The 18,569-nt window shown below is 39.7% G+C and overlaps 1 protein-coding gene across 1 annotated transcript in view; it reads left to right on the forward strand.

Moving 5' to 3' along the window:
- The window catches only part of ABHD17C (abhydrolase domain containing 17C, depalmitoylase), a 61,196-nt gene extending 46,741 nt beyond the window's left edge, over window positions 1–14,455 (forward strand). The window contains exons 2-3 of the mRNA XM_008015659.3: window positions 8,347–8,526; window positions 12,983–14,455. Coding sequence (XP_008013850.1) covers window positions 8,347–8,526; window positions 12,983–13,202 — 400 coding nt within the window. The 3' untranslated portion in view covers window positions 13,203–14,455. The remainder of the gene's footprint in view (window positions 1–8,346; window positions 8,527–12,982) is intronic.
- Window positions 14,456–18,569: the final 4,114 nt, after the last annotated feature.

The raw sequence follows: 18,569 nt of genomic DNA on the forward strand, positions 1-18,569 counted from the left end.
ACCTCTAATAAAAATACAAAAAAAAAAAGAAAAAATAGCTAGGCATGGTGGTGGGTGCCTGTAGTCCCAGCTACTCGGGAGGCTGAGGCAGGAGAATGGCATGAACCCAGGAAGCGGAGCTTGCAGTGAGCCAAGATCGTGCCACTGCACTCCAGGCTGGGCGACAGAGCAAGACAGTGTCTTAAAAAAAAAAAAAGAAAAAAAAGATGAAGACCCCCAGTGGATACCTGAAACTGAGGATAGTACATGAGCCCTTCATCTGCCATGACATCCATGTCCGAATTACTCACCTTACATATAACCTTGCTTCTGCTCGTGCTCCCCTTTTACATGTATGTCTTGGCTCCCCGGTTAGACTCAGCTCCTGAAGACCACCAAACATACTCCATTCATCTTTCTGTCCTCTAAAGTTTCCATGTCTGGTCCAAGTACATGAGCAAAACTAGCCCTGTACATGCAGCAAAACTAGCACAATTTTTTTTCTTCATAATTTCACAAGTAGAAGATTTGTTCTTACTGTAGATCTTACCAACTTCGGCAACAGTTGTCTTTTTTCTTATTAAGTTGAGAACTTCCTATTCATTTAAAGGAAGCATGTTGCAACTTCTCTTTGGTATATATGAATTGCCAGCATCACTTCTCTTGTGCTTTGGAGCCCTCTTTAAGTAAAATGAGGGTTACTTGAACACAAGTCTGCAATACTGTAGCAATTGATCTGATAACCCAGCCAGCTACTAAGTGACTAATGGGCAGGTAGTGTAGACTCTGTGTGCTGGACAAAGGGAAGGTTCACATCCCAGCTGGGATGGAGTGGGACAATGTGAGATTCCATCATGCTGCTCAGAATTAGGAATTGTTTATTTCTGGAATTTTCTATGTAATATTTTCAGACTGCAGTTGAACTGTAGGTAATAGAAACTGTGAAAAGCAAAACCATGAATCTGGTGGGGGGACTCGACTGTATATAGACATATAAGAGGAGATTTTTAATGGGAGTTGCCTCCCATGATTATGGAGGCCAAGTTCATGATCTCCCATCTGCAAGCTGGAGACCCAGGAAAGCCAGCGATGTAATTCAGGCCCAGTCCAAAGGCCTGAGGACCAGGAGGAGCTGATGATGCAGCATTCCCACTTGGAGGCCGAAGGCCTGAGAATCTTGCCAGGGGAGTGAGGGTGGGCAGGGGAAGGATACAAGTGTATGTCCTGAAGTCTGAAGATCTTAGAACCAGAAGCTCCAGTGTCCAAGGGCAGGAGATCGATGTCCCAGCTCAAGAAGAGAGAGATAATTTTCCTATTGTCCACCTTTTTGTTCTATCTGGGATCAGATGATGCTTTCTTTACCCAGTCTACTGATTTAACACTAGTCTCTTCCAGAAGCACCCTCACAGGCACACCCAGAAATAATATTTTACCAGATGTCTGGGCATCCCTTATCCCAATCTAGTTGATACATAAAATTAGCCATCAGGCCAGCATAGAACTGCTAGTTGAAGTCCTGGGGTTAAATGAGATTGTAGGAGAGAAAATGTAAGATTGTGATAGTAAGACTAGAGCTTGGGGAAGATGAGCCAGTAGTAGGCCAGGCCCATTTGTGGCAGGGGCAGGAGGAGGAACCAAGAGTGACTTAGTGTCTCAGAAGCTTAGGAATGAGTTTTAAGAAGGAAGGCATCGTTAATGTGAACTGCCAAGGAGAAGTTGAACTGGATGAGAGGTGAGAAAAAGCGTTTGGGTTTGGTACTTCTGATAGCCATTTGCAAGACTTCATAGGAGCAGAAGGCAGGTTTCAGAGGGCTTAGGGTTGAGTGGATGGGAGGGTGGGGTGGTGGGGAAATGGAGGTAAGAGATGGAGCTGTGGCCTCAAGCACAGAGTGCTGATGAAAACAGGTCCTTTCTTAGGTTCAGAAACTTGGATATATCTGTGGCATTGAGAGAATAAAGATTGAAATTTTACAGGGTCAGGGAGGAGATTCTTCAAGTTTTGGGAGGGGTAAGAATCTGGCGCTCAAGTGGAAGGTTAACCCTTGTTAAGAAGAACCAACATGTCTTCAACAATGCCAGGAAGCAGGGGCAAATGGGCAGGGGAAGGAGAATGGTCTGGCCTGGTGTAGTCTGTGGAGGAGTACCCCCAGGGCCTCGAGATCCACACTCACCTGCTACCAGCTGTGTATTTGTATTTGGGGAGCAGGAATGTTTACTTCTAAAAAAAAGCCTTAGGGGTAGAAAGCGCTGTGTATAGGCCCTGCTACTATTCCTGCCATCCCTGCGTTTTTCCCACAAAGGTCATGCTTACTAACAGGAATCATTTTTAACCTTTTCCCATTGTGATACTCCCCAAAATAGCAAATCGTAAGTTAAAATGCTAAAATTCCTGCATGAATACATCTTTTTGTTTTATTTTGTTGTGTTTTTTTTGGAGACAAGGTCTCACTGCCATCGCCCAGGCTGGAGTACAGTGGTGCGACCTCAGCCCACTACAGCCTCAACTTCATGAGCTCAGGTGATCCTCCCACCTCAGCCTCCGTAGTAGCAGGGATGCTACTAGGCGCACAGCACCATGCCCAACTAATTTTTTGTATTTTTAGCGGATATAAGGTTTAACTTTGTTGCCCAGGCTGGCCTCAAACTCCTGGGCTCAAGCAGTTCACGCTCCTCGGCCTCCCAAAGTGCTAGGATTACAGGCGTGAGCCACCGTGCCCGGCCATGAATACATCTTCTGTGTCGCCTATATTGTTACTGGCTGCTCCAAAAATACTGCCTTGTTCCAAACTGGTAGGGTTTAACTTCTGTTTTATTCTAAAATAAAGGCTTTAGACTTTGGAACTGTTAATGTTTTTGAGAAAATACTTTTCACTTGATCCTGTTATCTTTTTTCTAACGCTGTGATGTTAAACTGACCTATGTTTCACACAAACTTAATTCATTGTCTCTTTTTCCCCCCTGTGTCTTTTATGTAATTTAACCTGAGAACTAAAGGGGCCTTAGGCTCTAGTCCAACTCTTTTTGCCCAATGTCAGTCCGTGTTGAAGTTTGAAGAATTCGCGTACCCACTGGATCAGAATTTATAAGTGTGGAGCCGGGGTGTTTACATGAAAAGTAAATAAATAATAATAAGAAGAATTTCCCAAGTAATTCAGATACTTCTCATTTTGGAACGATTGGCATAGAGGTCACTAGTCTAATGCTTTGATAGAAAAAAAAAATCCTACTACTACAGTAAAAAGAGTTGTCCTCATCTGCCAAAACTGGGTGTTAGAACAGAGGTCTCTTACCATTCGACTAAAAGTCCTGATACTTTCACAGAATTATCCACCTCCTTGGTTCCTCATGTGTTGTCAAACAGTATAGTAAAGACAGGAAAAAGCAGTGACAAAAGTCCTTAACACAGAACTAACAAATCTGAGCGTTTGACCTAACACGCTCTTGTTTTCTGAGCCCTTTGAAAAACACTGGCAGTTAGCAGCATGCCTACTGACTCCACACAGAAAGGACCAGCGATGCTGCTTCCCTTTTTTCCCAACAAGTCACTGCCTAGTAACTAAAGGAAATTAGGAATGAAAATTTGAAAGAAGAAAAACGCAGTCTCACCACCTGAAGAAAACAATTATTACCATTTTCATATATTGCTTTGAAGTCCCTTTTCCATGTATAGATTTCTTTTTAGAAATGTAATTGTGACCCTGTTTTTGTAAGCTCCTTTTTATTGCTTTCTGTTAAAATTAACATGAGTGTTTCCCCATGTTAATTCTTTATGAGACATCATTTTTAATGGTCTGATGTTGCCTTATGAGGTTTATTTTTAGCACAAAATCTACCATGAGTTGTCACAGTTTTGTGAGGGCTGTCTCCATATCTGAAGTATCTGGTGAACTTTTAAAGAATTTTTTTGTCATGAAATATAACTGCCATACATAGAAGTTTATAAAACACAGATGTCCAGCTTAATGACTTATAAAAGGAACACTTGTGGTGTGACATAGACTATCCCCAGCATTTACAACCCCCAGGAAGGACATGCTTCTCTCTAGTGATGACCATTTCCCTTTTTGCCTATAATCACTATCCTGACTTTAGTGATTCACTTCCTTGCTTTTCTTTATAGGCTTACCACTCAATTAATATCCCTAAACAATAATGTTTAATTTTGGTAGGTTTAAGTTTTTGTAAATGGTGTCACATAGTGTGTGTTTTGCTGTATCTGCCTCTTTTCCCTAACAGCATTTTTTTTTTTAAGAGGGTCACCCAGGCTGGAGTGCAGTGGCACGAACACTGCTCACTGCAGCCTCGACCTCCTGGGCTCAAGTGATCCTCCCACCTCAGCCTCCCAAGTAGTTTGGACTACAGGTGATGCCACTTTGCCCAGCTAATTTTTTTTTCATTTTGTGAAGATGGGGTCTTGCTTTTTTGCTCAGGCTAGTCTCCAACTTCTGGTCTCAAGTGGTCTTCCCACCTTGGCCTTCCAAAGTGCTGAGATTACAGGTGTGAGCCATCGCACCCAGCCTTAACAGCATGACTTTAAGATTCACTGGTGGTGACAGGTGCACCAAAATCTCAGAAATCACCACTAAAGAACTTATCCACGTAACCAAAAACCGGTTGTACCCCCAAAACTATTGAAATAAAAATATGAATCTTTTAGTGTCCATGTACATATTCTGCAGCACAACTGTACCACAGTTTCTTCATCCACTCTGCTGTTGATATACCTTAGGGCTGTCTCTAACTGTGTAGGCATGCACTCAAGTCTAGTATATATTTCTGGTATATGTAAGCATTTATTTGTGTGTTGAATTTATCTTGGAGTAGAATTGCTAGGTCCCTGGGTATGTGCTAATAAAATCATGTCACTTCATATTGCCAAACTTTTTCTAAACTGATTCTATCAACATAAAGCCCAACAGTGAATGAGCATTCTTGCACACATCCTTGCCAACACTTAATATTGTTAGGCTTTTGAATTTTTTGTCAGTCTGATAAATGTGTAGAGTATCACATGATTATTTTAATTTGCATTTTCCTTTTTACTAATGAAGTTGAATAACTCTTCTCTTTTTTTCTCTTTCTCTGTCTTTCCCTCCCCTCTTTTTTTTCTCATTTTGTAAAATTCTGTTTTTCTTGTTTAGTCAGTTGTCTTATTGATTTGTAGTAGTTATTTATATATGCTAGATCTAGACTCTGTGGCAAGTATCTTTTCCCACTTGGTGGCTTGCCCTTTTACTTCCTTATGGTGTCTTCTGATGACCAGAAGTTCTTGATTTTAATGTAATACTTTCTGTCTTTTTTTTTTCTTTATGACTAGTGCTTTTTGTGTTTTACCTGGTGACATTTTTCAGTGAAACTTTGAGTTGGTTGTCACGAAGGATGTGAGTCTATTGGAATCAAAGGTGGACTTTGTAGAGACTGGTACTGGGTGTGTCCTAGTGCTGAGACCCAAAGGCTAGGAACTGAGAGTCCTCAAGCACAATAGCTCTGGCTTCTCCAGAAGGCATTTACAGAAGGCTGTGATCTCTGAGGATGGCTGGTCCAGGACATTGACAGGAGAAAGAGCTGCCTGCATGATGGCCAGGGTGCTTCCCTCTGCCTCGTCTCCTGGGCTATGTCTGTTGGGTCTGTGCTTGTTCCTTCCTTTATTCAGTGCAACCTCTGAGCTTGTAAAGTCCCATGGCGTGTTATATAGAAGACAGGATTTTGAAAACATATGTTGGACTCGTCATAAGAAGTAAAATTAACACTTCCTCATAACTGTGATAATGTTATCCTATATAATCCTCTCAGACCAGATTTTATCAAAGAAGGTAAGGGCTAGTCTGGTTGCCATTTTTACCTGGAAGTCTTTTATTTTATTTTTGATATTCAGTATTGATAATCTCTTAGTCTTCTGTGCATCATTCATTAACTACCTTCAGTTTTCACTTCTCTCCTCCTCTTATATTTTCTTTGATTTATGATTTTTAAAAGCAATTGATAGCAAAATGAATGGCCTGTCCACAAGAGTGGTCATTGTGGAAAGAACTCATCCCCAAATGTGGAAATTGGAGGCTCTCCTCTCCATGTGCCTGCAGACTCCCTGTAATGCAGTATCTCATGGTCTATACGCTTTTTGGGGTCATAGACCACTTTGAAAATCTGGTGAAAATTGTGGAGGGAGGAGGAAACCCCTGATATTATTTATGCTCTCCCCAAAGACTCCCTGGACTTTAGATGAAAAACTCCTGCTGAAACAGCTCTCCCAGTTCATGAAAGAAGGATCTTGGTGGCAGTTGCTGCTGGGGAGATCCCTGGGACGGCTTACCTTCAGCATTGAGACGTGAGAACAGTGTTCCTTTCTGACCCCCCATTTAGTCCTCAGGGAGGGTGCTCTGTGTTTGTAAATCCGTGGTCGCTGATGTAGATTTGGGCACAGGATGCTGCTCTGTCAGTTGTTTCCCCAAACCTCCCCACCAAAACTGCCCATGCTGACCATTTTTTAATAACCTGTTACGCCAACGGGAAGGAAACCCCAGGCAAGAATGCCAGGCAAAACTTGCATCTGGAAGCCTCTTCCATAGACACCGTTTTATTGGATGGTGTCAAGTTGCAGGACCACACAGACATTTCACTTTAGAAATGAAGGATGGATGCTGTTTTTGTTACACTCTTTTATTTCCTGTCTTCTGCATGATTCTTAATAGTCCCCTGCCGGATCTCCCAGCTTCCTTTTCATGCTGTCATCTCCTGCCTGCCATTGTCACCTCGCCCTTGGACACTCCAGTGGCCCTCATCTCCAGGACAACCCATAACCCTTTAGTTTCCGATTCACGCTATCCTAGCACATCCCCTGCCGGCCAGCCCGTTGCTTTCCTGCTGCTGCATTGGGTATGTGTTGCACATCTCCCATAGAAAGTCCTTCTCACCTCCATGTGTTTAATTCCTGTCTTCATGGCATGGCCCAGGTGTGGTGCTGTGCATAAAGCACATTCCAATGCCCTGAATTCTTTCTTTAGGGCCTCCATTTTTCCATGGAGTTTCGTGGAGCTTGGAGGGGAGGAAGTTGGGCTGAAATCCTGCCATTTCCATCAGCTGTGGATTGATAGTTCTTTTCACTGAAGGTTGTTATCAGAAAGCATTTCATATTGTCCTGTAAGCTACAATACATATTTATTCTGAAAAGGAGAATTGTTGGCTCACTGGCTTCAACTTTTCCAGATAATGTTGAATTGTTTTCCCAAGTGCTTGTACTAATTTACAAAGTAACAGCGTTCCACTTTTCTATGTCCTTGCTGTCTTTCAACGTTGTCTGGCTTCTTCATTTTTGCCTATCGTTTGGGTATAAAATAATAACTCATGGATTTAATTTGCATCTTCATGTTCTAGTGAAATTATTTCACATCTTTCTATGTGTGTATTAGGCATTCATCTTCATTTCTTTTGCCTATTTGTCTTTTTCTTTTTCATTTCTAAGCATTCTTTAGATATTCTGGATATCCTTTGTAGGATAATAAGAGAGCATGTATTTTCCCGGGTTCCTTCTATTTTATTCCGCCACCATATCTAGGGTGCCGCATCTTTCTGCATGGGCTGAGGTGGCTCATTGTGATCTACTTGCCATCACCAGGAAGGCGGAAGGGATGGCAAAAGCACACCCTTTGCTTTAAAGCATGACCTGGGGGTTGCTCATGTCACTTCTGCTGACATACAGTTGGCTGGAACTTAGGTCTCTGTACACACCAGGCTGCAAGGGAGGCTGGGAAATGAAGCCTGTATTCCACACAACCCTTTACTTAGCTAACAATTTGAAGAGAATGGATCAGAACCCACTGATGGATTGAAAGACTTGGAAGGGTTTAACCCTGAGAGAGACTAAAGAAAATACAATTATCTTCAAATTAATTGTCTCCCAGTAAATCTTTTTCTGATAAGCGTTAATATATTTTGTATCATGAAAACTTTGCTTCGAGTTTTTAATATTGCAATTTGCCAAAACTGCTTTTGTTTTTACTTCAGAAGTATGTTTATGATTAGCAAAGAAAATATAAAGGGAGAATAATAGGAAATCAGATGACCATCTCTGTAGCTACTGAAATGAAGTTTATAAAGCATATATTTAATTAGCCAGAAATATAATATCATGTTTATTGTTTTTTGCAAATGTTGTGGAAGACAGAATCATAGTCACTTAGTACCAAAACAGGCCCCTAACATTTGTTTTTGTCAAGCTCACATCCATCTTAAATTAAAGTGTACAAGTTAGATGATACGGTTTTAAGCTGGTGAATGTGGGAATTTTATGGGTTTAAGATACGATTTCTCTGTCTCTTTCTGTCTTTCTTCATACCTTAGTTAATGGCATACAACCTCTGATTTCTCCAGGTATGGCGTGAGTCCCGAGAACATTATCCTGTATGGTCAGAGCATTGGGACTGTCCCCACGGTAGACTTGGCCTCGAGGTATGAATGCGCAGCGGTAATTCTCCATTCCCCTCTGATGTCTGGTTTGCGTGTGGCTTTTCCGGATACCAGAAAAACATACTGCTTTGATGCTTTTCCCAGGTAAGTTCATGCTTGTCCAACAAGTGGTAAGTCAGTCAGTGGCCGTGTTCACATCTGATGCTCCCATTAGCTGTGTAAATATTTATTGAATGGAGCCATACGTCAGACCCTGTGCTGGGTGCCACAGGGCATGTGGAAGCAAATATGACACACACTATCCAGAGATTTTATCCTCTCAGGCCTGACTCACTAGTGAAAATCTCCCAGATGATGTATAAGGACCTTGAGTATACTGACACCTAGGGTTAATTGATTCAGCTCTGATATGCAGGATTTTTAGCAGCATCCATACATCCTAAAGGAACTTACAGTTCAGCACTCATTCATTCAGAGACATCCTGTTGGATGGTGAGCTGTATGCGATGTGTGATGGGGTAACAGTGGTGTAGATGCTCAAAAACCTCAAGCAAGCACAGTTTTGAAATTTTTCTTACTTTTTCAGTTGGACAGTACAGGTAAGGGGAAAAGTACCATGCTCAGTTAATCTTTGTAAATAGAAGAATAAAGGCAAAGTGAGTTAGTTGACAAGCCAGGCTTTGATCTTCAGTAAATAGCCACAGGAATGGTATAAATGAACAAGCTCACCTGCCACCCCCTATTCTGCTCTACCACTTTGACCAGATGATCTCACCCCTGCAGAGTTGCCTGCATGAGGAAAGTATTTTTAATACAAAATATTTTGCCCCTTAAGCTTTTCCCACAGTCCTTGCTAAAGCGGCCTAGGATAGTTACCCCAGGACTGGCCCAGCTCATGTTGCCATTTTATAGAAAAACCCCAGCAGAAAGAAAACACAGTTTTAGGTTTTTGATTGACCTATTAATTGCTTTCATCCTGCTATTACTGGGAAAAAAAAATAAAAGATCATCATTTGGTTACATAAACATCTATTATACAGACTGGCTCCGTTCATAGAAAGGAACCTTCTGTTAACACCTTGGGTGAACTTTAGTTTTGTGCAGTTTGTACCAGGATTCAATGAGATTCAGCTTCATGAGAAAGTTGCACTGCAAATTTCTAGTAGCGTGGCTGGGAATGCTAAGTAGGGCTAATGTGCCTCTCAAATGTGGCCTTAGTTGTGCTGAATTGGTAATGAGAGGCCAGTTTGCTGAAAGACAGATACTTAGCATGTTTGTGGGAAGCAGTGCCGGGAGTTACCCTGGCAACAAAACTAATAGGTGTTTTTTGTTTTTTGTTTCCCCCCTGGCTCTTAAATTGGCATGTACCTTAAAATACAGCCATGCCAACAAATTGCAAATGATTAATAACAAATTAGCAGCTAATCTTATCTGAGTTTATTTGGTATGGCAGGTATTGGGCTATGCATTTCATGTTCATGGTCCCCCTTCATCTTTATAAGAGTCTTAAGAAGTTTGTCAGCCGGGCACGGTTATTCACGCTTGTAATCCCAGCACTTTGGGAGGCCAAGGAGGGCGGATTGCCTGAATTCAGGAGTTCGAAACCAGCCTGGGTAGCATGGCAAAACCCCGTCTCTACTAAAAAAAAAAAAAAAAAAAAAAAATTAGACGAGCTTGGTGGTGTATGCCTGTAATCCCAGCTACTGAGGAGGCTGAGGCATGAGAATCGCTTGAACCCAGGAGGCAGAAGTTGCAGTGAGCCCAGATCATGCCACTTCACTCCAACCTAGGTGACAGAGCAAGACTCTGTCTCCAAAAAATAAATAAATAAATGAAGATGTTTGTCCAATTACTGTGCTCATTTTACAGATGAGGAAATGAGAGGTTAAGTAATTTATTGAATTAAGGTCAGTAATTGGAGGACAGGCACAGTGGCTTACACCTGTACAGCCAGCACTTTTTGAGGCCAAGGCCAGAGTGTCACTTGAGGCCCGAAGTACAAGACCAACCTGGGAAACACCACAAGACCCTGTCACTACAGAAAAAATTAAAAAGTTAGCCAGCCATAGTGGTGCACATCTGTAGTCCCGGCTCCTCGGGAGGCTGGGGTGGGAAGATTCCTTGAGCCCAGGACTTTGAGGTGGCATTGAGCTAGGATTACATTACTGTACTCCAGCTTGGGCAACAGAGCAAGACCCTGTCTCTTAAAAATTTTTTTTAAAAGGCTAGTGATTGGAGACAACAAAGGAGACAAATCCTCATAGGTAATGCCGTAAATTATTAATATGATAGATTTCAAACCATTAATGGTTGCATTGACTTTCATCATGAATTGAATTTGAATTTGGTAAGCATTTTCTTAATATGTCCGTTGCTGCCAAATGGCAGAATCATGTGTCCCTCTCCTTAAAGGAGGATACTTTCATATTTCCTTTTCATATTAAAACAAATTTTAAAAAAGGAAAAGGAATCCAGATTATTATTTCATTTATTGTTTATTTTTTTTTAACCTCCTTTACACTTGGGATGAGATGATGGCATTCAACTTTAAATATACCCTCCAGGCAGTGGAGAGTCTCTTAAACTGTGCAGTGTGGAGCATAGTCCCAGGCCCATTGTAACTGTTGAGTAAATATCTTTTTAATTGAGTATAAATGAACTCTGTTAAAGGAAGTCACTTTAAAATTAAATATAGGGGGAAAACAGGTTTCCAAATAAGATTTCTAATGTGCATAATTGAATACTGCCACAGTGGCTCTGATCTGCAAATTACATGGCTGATGAGGTTTTGCAATCTTTCTGGGATGTCTTGAAGTGGTCCACGGCTCCCTGAGTTTTTAATAAAGGCTAGATGACAGTTGTTTGTAGATCTTTGGAATATGTAATTGATGTTAGAGCTCTTTATTATCTCCACGACCTCATTCCTGTTATTTAATAGTCTCTCTGAGCTTCAGTTTCCTCCTTGATTAAAACAGAGGTGGTCATTCCTTTCTCACTCTGTTTCATTGAATATTAAATGAGATTTTGTGTGTTAAGTGCAAAGCACCTGGCTATGGTAAATGTTTAAAAAATGTTAGCTGTTACTGTTTAACAAAAAGATTCCCACAAATAGTACAAATTGGTATCCTTTTGTAACTTCGACTAGGATCAAATATGGAAAGAGAAGTAAACTACAAGAGACTCTTTGGCAGGACAGAATGGAGAGAGAGCCATTTCTCTTGGTTTCTTTGTGGATGAAATGACTGTTATCCCCATCAGAGAAGTCTCCTACACACCCAGCTCAACCAATGCTTGAAGTTTTTTGGATTCCTCTTTGGGATATGCTTTCGGAGCCTGAAGCATATTATTTTAAAGATCCTCAAATATTCATCCTTTGAGAGTAGATTTGATTTTTATAGAGAAGTCATTTGGAATAAAATCTAGGCATTACATTAAGTTTTCAAGCTAAATAGTACAGTTTTTATTTTTTAAAATGAGGCGCTTGCTTTTATGAAATGGGGTGTGTATCTTTGAGTCAAATCTGATGGTAGCTCTCAAAAAAGAATTCTGACGACTTGAGTGGCAGCAGATTAAGTGTCCAGCTTTCCAAAGAGACATTCATTTGATATGTTAAGTTCTGGCCCTTTTTAAAATTCTCTTGAAAAATAATATATAAAATATATAAATATAAAAAATATCTAAAAATAATATAAACATTAATATGTAAAAAATAGTAGTTACTGGTTTGCTAGTCTGATGCTCTGAAGAGTTCTGTCTTTAATAAAATACTTTAACAAATGCAACAGCCAAATGCAGTGTGGTATTCTCGTTTGGATCCTGGAACAGAAAAAGGACATTAGTGGAAAAACTAGTGAAATCCAAATAAAGTCTGGAGTTTAGTTCATAGTAATGCACCAACGTGGGTGTTTTAGCTTTGACAGATGTATCACAGTAATGTACAATGTTAACCTTATAGGAAATGGGCTATGAGTATGTAGGGGGACTGTATTATCTTTTTCTTTTCTTTCTTTTTTGAGACAGAGTCTCACTCTGTTGCCCAGGCTGGAGTGAAGTGGCGCCATCTCAGCTCACTGCAACCTCCTGCTCCCAGTTCAAGCAATCCTCCTACCTCAGTCCTCTGAGTTGCTGAGATTGCAGGCATGCACCACCATGGCCCGGCTGATTTTTATATACACTGTATTATCTTTACAGCTTTCCTGCAAGTTCAAAATTACTCTAAAATGCAAAGTTGATTTAGGAAAAAAAAATAAATTACCAGAAAAAAAATAAAGCAAGAAAAAGCCAAACTGTTATGATATGTTAATGTAGGGTCATCGAATGTACTGCTGTGGTAGGGGATATTGATAATAGGGGAGGCTGTGCATGTGTGGGGACAAGGAGGTATCTGGGAAATCTCTGTACCTTCCTCAGTTTTGCTGTGAACCTAAAACTGCTTTAAAAGATAAAGTTCTTAATTTAAAAAAAAAAAAAACAAAAAAAAACCACGGTGTTATTTCCTTGCCTGTGGAGATTTATTGACTTATCATTAAATGTGATGTGTATTATCTGTGAGCATAACTAACAGAGTCCTTTTTCTGCCTCCCCCATTTCCGTTTTGCAGCATTGACAAGATATCTAAAGTCACCTCTCCTGTGTTGGTCATTCACGGTACAGAGGATGAAGTTATCGATTTCTCCCATGGCCTAGCGATGTACGAGCGCTGTCCCCGAGCCGTGGAGCCCCTCTGGGTTGAAGGGGCTGGGCATAATGACATAGAGCTTTATGCACAATACCTAGAAAGACTAAAACAGTTCATATCTCACGAACTTCCTAATTCCTGAAGACAACAACTTGATCTTACCTCATTTACTGTGAACAGAAGAGTCCTCTGTTTTGCACATGCTTTAACTGGGTAGCTGTAAAGGCTTGATAACCATGAAGAAGTGCCCAACCTTTAGGGTGTTCTAATCAAAGAGCTGATGAAATCTCAGTCTTTTGTATCTAGAGGTGGTTCTGCTAATTCACACAACACGTTAAACTGAACAGTCGTGATTCCCAGCTTCATTACCTTGCAGGAATGGGAATGAGAGCTGAATGTAAGGACAATTTTCTAGTGCTGTATAAAGTAGCCTCGCATCTGTTTCTCAACCTTCCCCATCATTTCTGACATTCATGCAGAACTCGCCCCTGTCTCCACCAATGTTCTCAGTATTTGACATGCAGCTCTCTTTCTGCCACTGGATCCATGGGTTCAATCCATTTGTGAAGCTGTGATAGTGTAACTGGAAAGCTAGTGTGGTGAAAATTCCTTTATTATTTTTTGTTAACATGCTGATCTTTCCCTGGACAAATGAACTGAGGGGTAATTCACTGGAACTATCATGTACAGCTTCATCAACTGTAACCATATAAATATAACTGGATTATTCTTAAACAAAAAGAAACTAGGGGTTTTTTTAAGTGTAAATTTATTACTAGCCAACAGAGTTTTAATATTTTGATTGTCCGGTTGGTTTAACAAAGAGCCTAGCCGACTTTCCTTCTGTAAAGTCCTCCTTGTAGGCTTTTTTAAAGTACTGTACATATTTGCAATCACATTGTGCATAGATTCTTAATGGTAGATATGATTTCTTTTGTCAGGCTACAACAATGAACTGCAAATTCCTTGTTTGTAATGTAAATGATTGAATACATTTTGTTAATATGTTTTTATTCCTATGTTTTGCTATTAAAAATTTTATAACATTTCCAAGACAAAAATTCCAAGTTTATGCTTTGAAGAATTTATGTAATTAAAATTTCACTAAACTAATCTTTTTAGTTTAGGAATTATTTGGGTTTTGACACTGGAGTTGCGCCAAATAAGCATCAGAAATAGAAGATGCTTAACATTGCTATACTACTTGTATTGGTTAGGGGTTTGGATTTGGGGGTTCTTTGGTTTTAATTTTTTTTTTCCAAATTTAAAAGCCTTAAATGTACTGTAAGCCTCAGATTGTTGTACAACTGGACTGCGGTTGATTGCCAGTTTGTGTACTGTTGCTTGGATGCAGCACAGTGGTTGGTAATGGAATAAAGGATGCATGGATCAGAATGTGTGGGCTTGTGCAGTTTTTTCTTCATCTCTCCATCAAAGAAAATAGTGAATAAGAAAATAACTTTTTGTCCTAATATAAGAAGAAACCCTTGGGGCTTTCAAACTGCACCACCTTTCTCGAGGTATATGGTTTTGTTCTATAAAAGGCCTTAGATTACTTTTGGAAGAAGCCAAGATGTAAAGCATATAGCAGTAAAGTGCAGATGATATCTAACTAGAGGATGCAGTGGATTCTGGCTATGAAACAAAACTGATGAAGGTCACCTCATTGTGACCTGGCTCAGAGGAAGGACAGTGCCTCTTTTGTTGGGAAGCCTGAAACGGGTGTATTCCATAGTTTTCAGCCGTTTGACCACCTGAGTGGAAAAGAGCAACTGAGGGATGCTAGTTTCCAACTCTTGGAACACACTCTCTTGAGGGTGCATTAGGAGGAAGTGGTGGTCAGGAAGGTGTGAGGACATTGGAGTGTGCACATGTGAATGTGTGCACACATGCATATGCAGGCTACTTCCTGATCTTGAATCAGGTGGGTGGGGCTGGCTCACCCAAGGGGGCATCAGCGTATCTCCAGTGGTGATGCCTGTCCCAGAAGTCTGGGAGACCTAGGTGGGGAAAAAAGCACAAGCAATGACCTGCCTTTGGGGCCAGAGAGCAGCAGGCCAGGGTTGCCAAAGACCTGATTTCTGATGCTATTTGTCTGCTGCTTGCATCTTCTGTAATCATTACCCCCCTGTTTTCTTCTAAACTATTTAGTAAATTTCCTTTCATCAGCCAAATATCGGGAAATGATAAATTGACAATAACAGAACTAAGGTGGCAAAGCCTTTTGCTTCATTGGTTTTGTCACTTGATGTGGATGGTTTGTATCCACTGGAAGCAGCTCGTACTTTCCCAAAACTGAGGAGGGGTGTTTCTCCACTTTTTGCCAGGGTTTGGCTTGGGAACAGCATTCCTCTGAGAATTGCATGTGTGGTAACAGTGAGAATCCTAGGAAGAAAAACTCTGTTGGCTTCTGAGAGACACGCCTCCTGAGCTGCAGGCTTTTTCTAGAGCTGTTCTCCATTCAGACCTGGGGCCGGATTCCAGGTGTTCGGTTTCCACTAAGTGGGGTAGCGTCTCCTCTCTCAGTGCCTTACTATTTCTTTCTCCCTAGTCAAGAAGGAAAAATCAAGTGGCTACCTGACGTCCTTGCAAAGTATAGAGAAGGTATATGTATTATTTCTAATATATGAATTCATGTCTTATACTTGTGGAAATCTGTTTATAACTATTAAAGGCCTAGAAGTAACATTCCCAATCCTCCCATCTCAGCCTCCCAAATTAGCCACCATGCCTGGCTAATTTTTATGTTTTTTGTAGAGACAGGGTTTTGCCATGTTGCCCAGGCTGGTCTCAAACTCCTGGCCTCAAGCGATCCTCCTGCCTTGGCCTCACAAAGTGCTGGGATTACAGGTTAAGTCTCCACACCGGCATTTTGTACTTTATAAAACACTCTAAGTTGCACTACTCACAGCAGAGCTACTTGATCAAGATGAAGCTCTCAAAAGAAAATAGAACAGTAACATTTGAAGAACTAGGGGAAAGCAAGCACAAATTATCTTCAAAAAAGTATACTATGCCCAGGCAGTTATAAGAATAAATTCCTTCAAACTATTAAGAAACAATTCCATAGTATATTAACAGTTTCAAAGGTGCGTGCACGCACACATCCATTCATACTCAAAGACTAAAGTGGAGCTCACATACAGAGGCAAAAGTGCTAAATAAAATACTGCACAATCAGTCCTCTATCAAAAGAACAATATAGCATGATCAAATTAGAGTTATACAAACACATTAGGAGATTACGTTACTTTCTGTTTACCAGTAGTAACTAGTTAGGAAGTTTCATGGCCAACAGACCTCACAATAGTAACACAGAAAACATACTCAGTGCAATAATGAACCTAGAAGATCTCGTGACTTCTGTTTTCTGCTTTGTGATGGTCCTGAGATGTGAACCACCCCTTCCATTGAAAACAACTAACACTACTGAATTAAATGGTAAAAATCTAAACAGATGCATAAACTCTCAAGAAAATAAGACCTGCGTGCAGACTAAATGCAAAGTAAAGATAAGAACTGACAGGGAGGAGGAGCACTGAAACTGGTTTTCTCTTTGAAGGAATTTGCTGGACTGGTTTATTCTGAACACTGGTTTTCCAGTCTGGTGAATCTCAGAGCATTGAACAAAACCTAGAGCACCCTCCAAGGCAGAAGATCTACTTGGAAACGATCCTCTTTTAGGGCAAATTCTTAGGATCATTTCAATAGACACAGAGAAAACATTTTATGGAATTCAATGTCCCATTTAAGTTTAAAAAAAAAAAAAAGCTCTTATTAAGGAATAGGAGGAAACTTTTATGTAGAGAGATTATCTCCAAACATAATAAGCATTATACCAAGAGGCAAAACATCAGAAGCATTATGCTACTTTAGATTGGAAATTAAAGATAATATCCACTACCCTCACTGTCTTCGAAGTTACACAAAAAATTCTAGCAAGTTCAGTAGGGTCAAAAAAGGTAAAAAGATGTAAGACGTGGAAAAGAAGAGGCAGTAAATATGCTCTAAATCCAAACTATTGTGATGGTTGCACAACTCACACTTGTCAAAAAATCATTAAAATGTACATATAAAATCAATAGATTTTATATACCTTAATAAAAATTATAAAAATAAATAAAAAAACTTATTTTCGGGTTATGATTGTCTATGTAGAAAACCTGACAGTATCTATAAATTATTAGATTTAATAAGAGTTTAGGTTGCTAGACACAAAATCAATATACAAAAATCTACCTTATTTCCATAAATCAGGAAAAATATTTAATAAGTCATAGAAAAGAAAAATGCCACTTACAATAGTATTAAAAAACATTAAATACCTAAAACTAACACACCATGTACAAGACACGTTCAGGAGAAAAAGTTATTTTTGAAAGACATTAAAGAACACCTAAGTTAGAGATATACCATGTTTATGGAAAAGAGGTCTCACTATTTAAATATATCAGTGCTTCCAAAATACATCTGTGGGGTTAATATGATTCCAGTCAACATCCCACTAGGCTTATTTCTGGACCCTGATTCTAGAAATGTGTGATTCTGAAATTTGTATGGAAGAACAAAGGGCCAAAAATAGCCAGAGTAATTGAAGATGAAAAAGGTGGAGATAAATACCTTACCAGAATAAAGAATTCCACCTGAGAAATGTCAAGATTCAAAAGCCTCCATCCCTCCAATTCTGTAGTGTAGAAAGCCTTGCCTGACACCCGATTCTAGGTTAATGCCCCTCCCAAGTGCTCGCTCCATATTTTGTACTCCCCTGCACGTCGCAGTTATCATTAATAGACTTAATAATTTTTATATTATCATTAATATAAATAGTTTATTTGTGGTTCATATAATTCCAGAAGTTATAGCCATGTATTAAGACAAGAAAAATTTATCTGGGCATGGTGACGCATGCCTGTAATTCCAGCTGCTTGGGAGGATGTCTTGAACCTGGGAGGTTGCAGTGAGCCAAAATTGCACCACTGCACTCCAGCTTGGATGACAGAGGCTGACCCTGTCTCAAAAAATAAATAAAGTAAAATAAAATGGTTTTCAAAAAGGAAAAAAATGAGATATGTATATCTCATGCAGTAACACCCAAGAGAAACAACTGAAAGATGATTTAGAATGAATAACGGATTAATAAAATAATTGGTGACAAAATGAATCTTGAAACCTCAAAGAAATAAATTTTTAGATTTGATTTATTTAAAATATAAAACTTTCATATTAAAAATAGTATACTCTAATGACAAATTTGAGGTAAAACATTACAAAGCATATGATAGATAATGTAAAAATATACTTAGTTATCCAATGATTGAGACACTCCCTGTGTGAAAGAGCATAGGACACGAAGAGACTGTTCATAAGAGATTGTTGTCTGTAATAATCATATAGATTTAATTAAATAATCAAATACAGCAAATAACTATAGATTTAAATAGTAAAATTCCATTTTAAACAATGAACTTGGTACAAATATTTAAAATATAATACCCATTGGTGGCGAGGG

Source organism: Chlorocebus sabaeus, chromosome 26 (assembly GCF_047675955.1).
Source record: "Chlorocebus sabaeus isolate Y175 chromosome 26, mChlSab1.0.hap1, whole genome shotgun sequence".
Taxonomy (NCBI): Eukaryota; Metazoa; Chordata; class Mammalia; order Primates; family Cercopithecidae; genus Chlorocebus; species Chlorocebus sabaeus.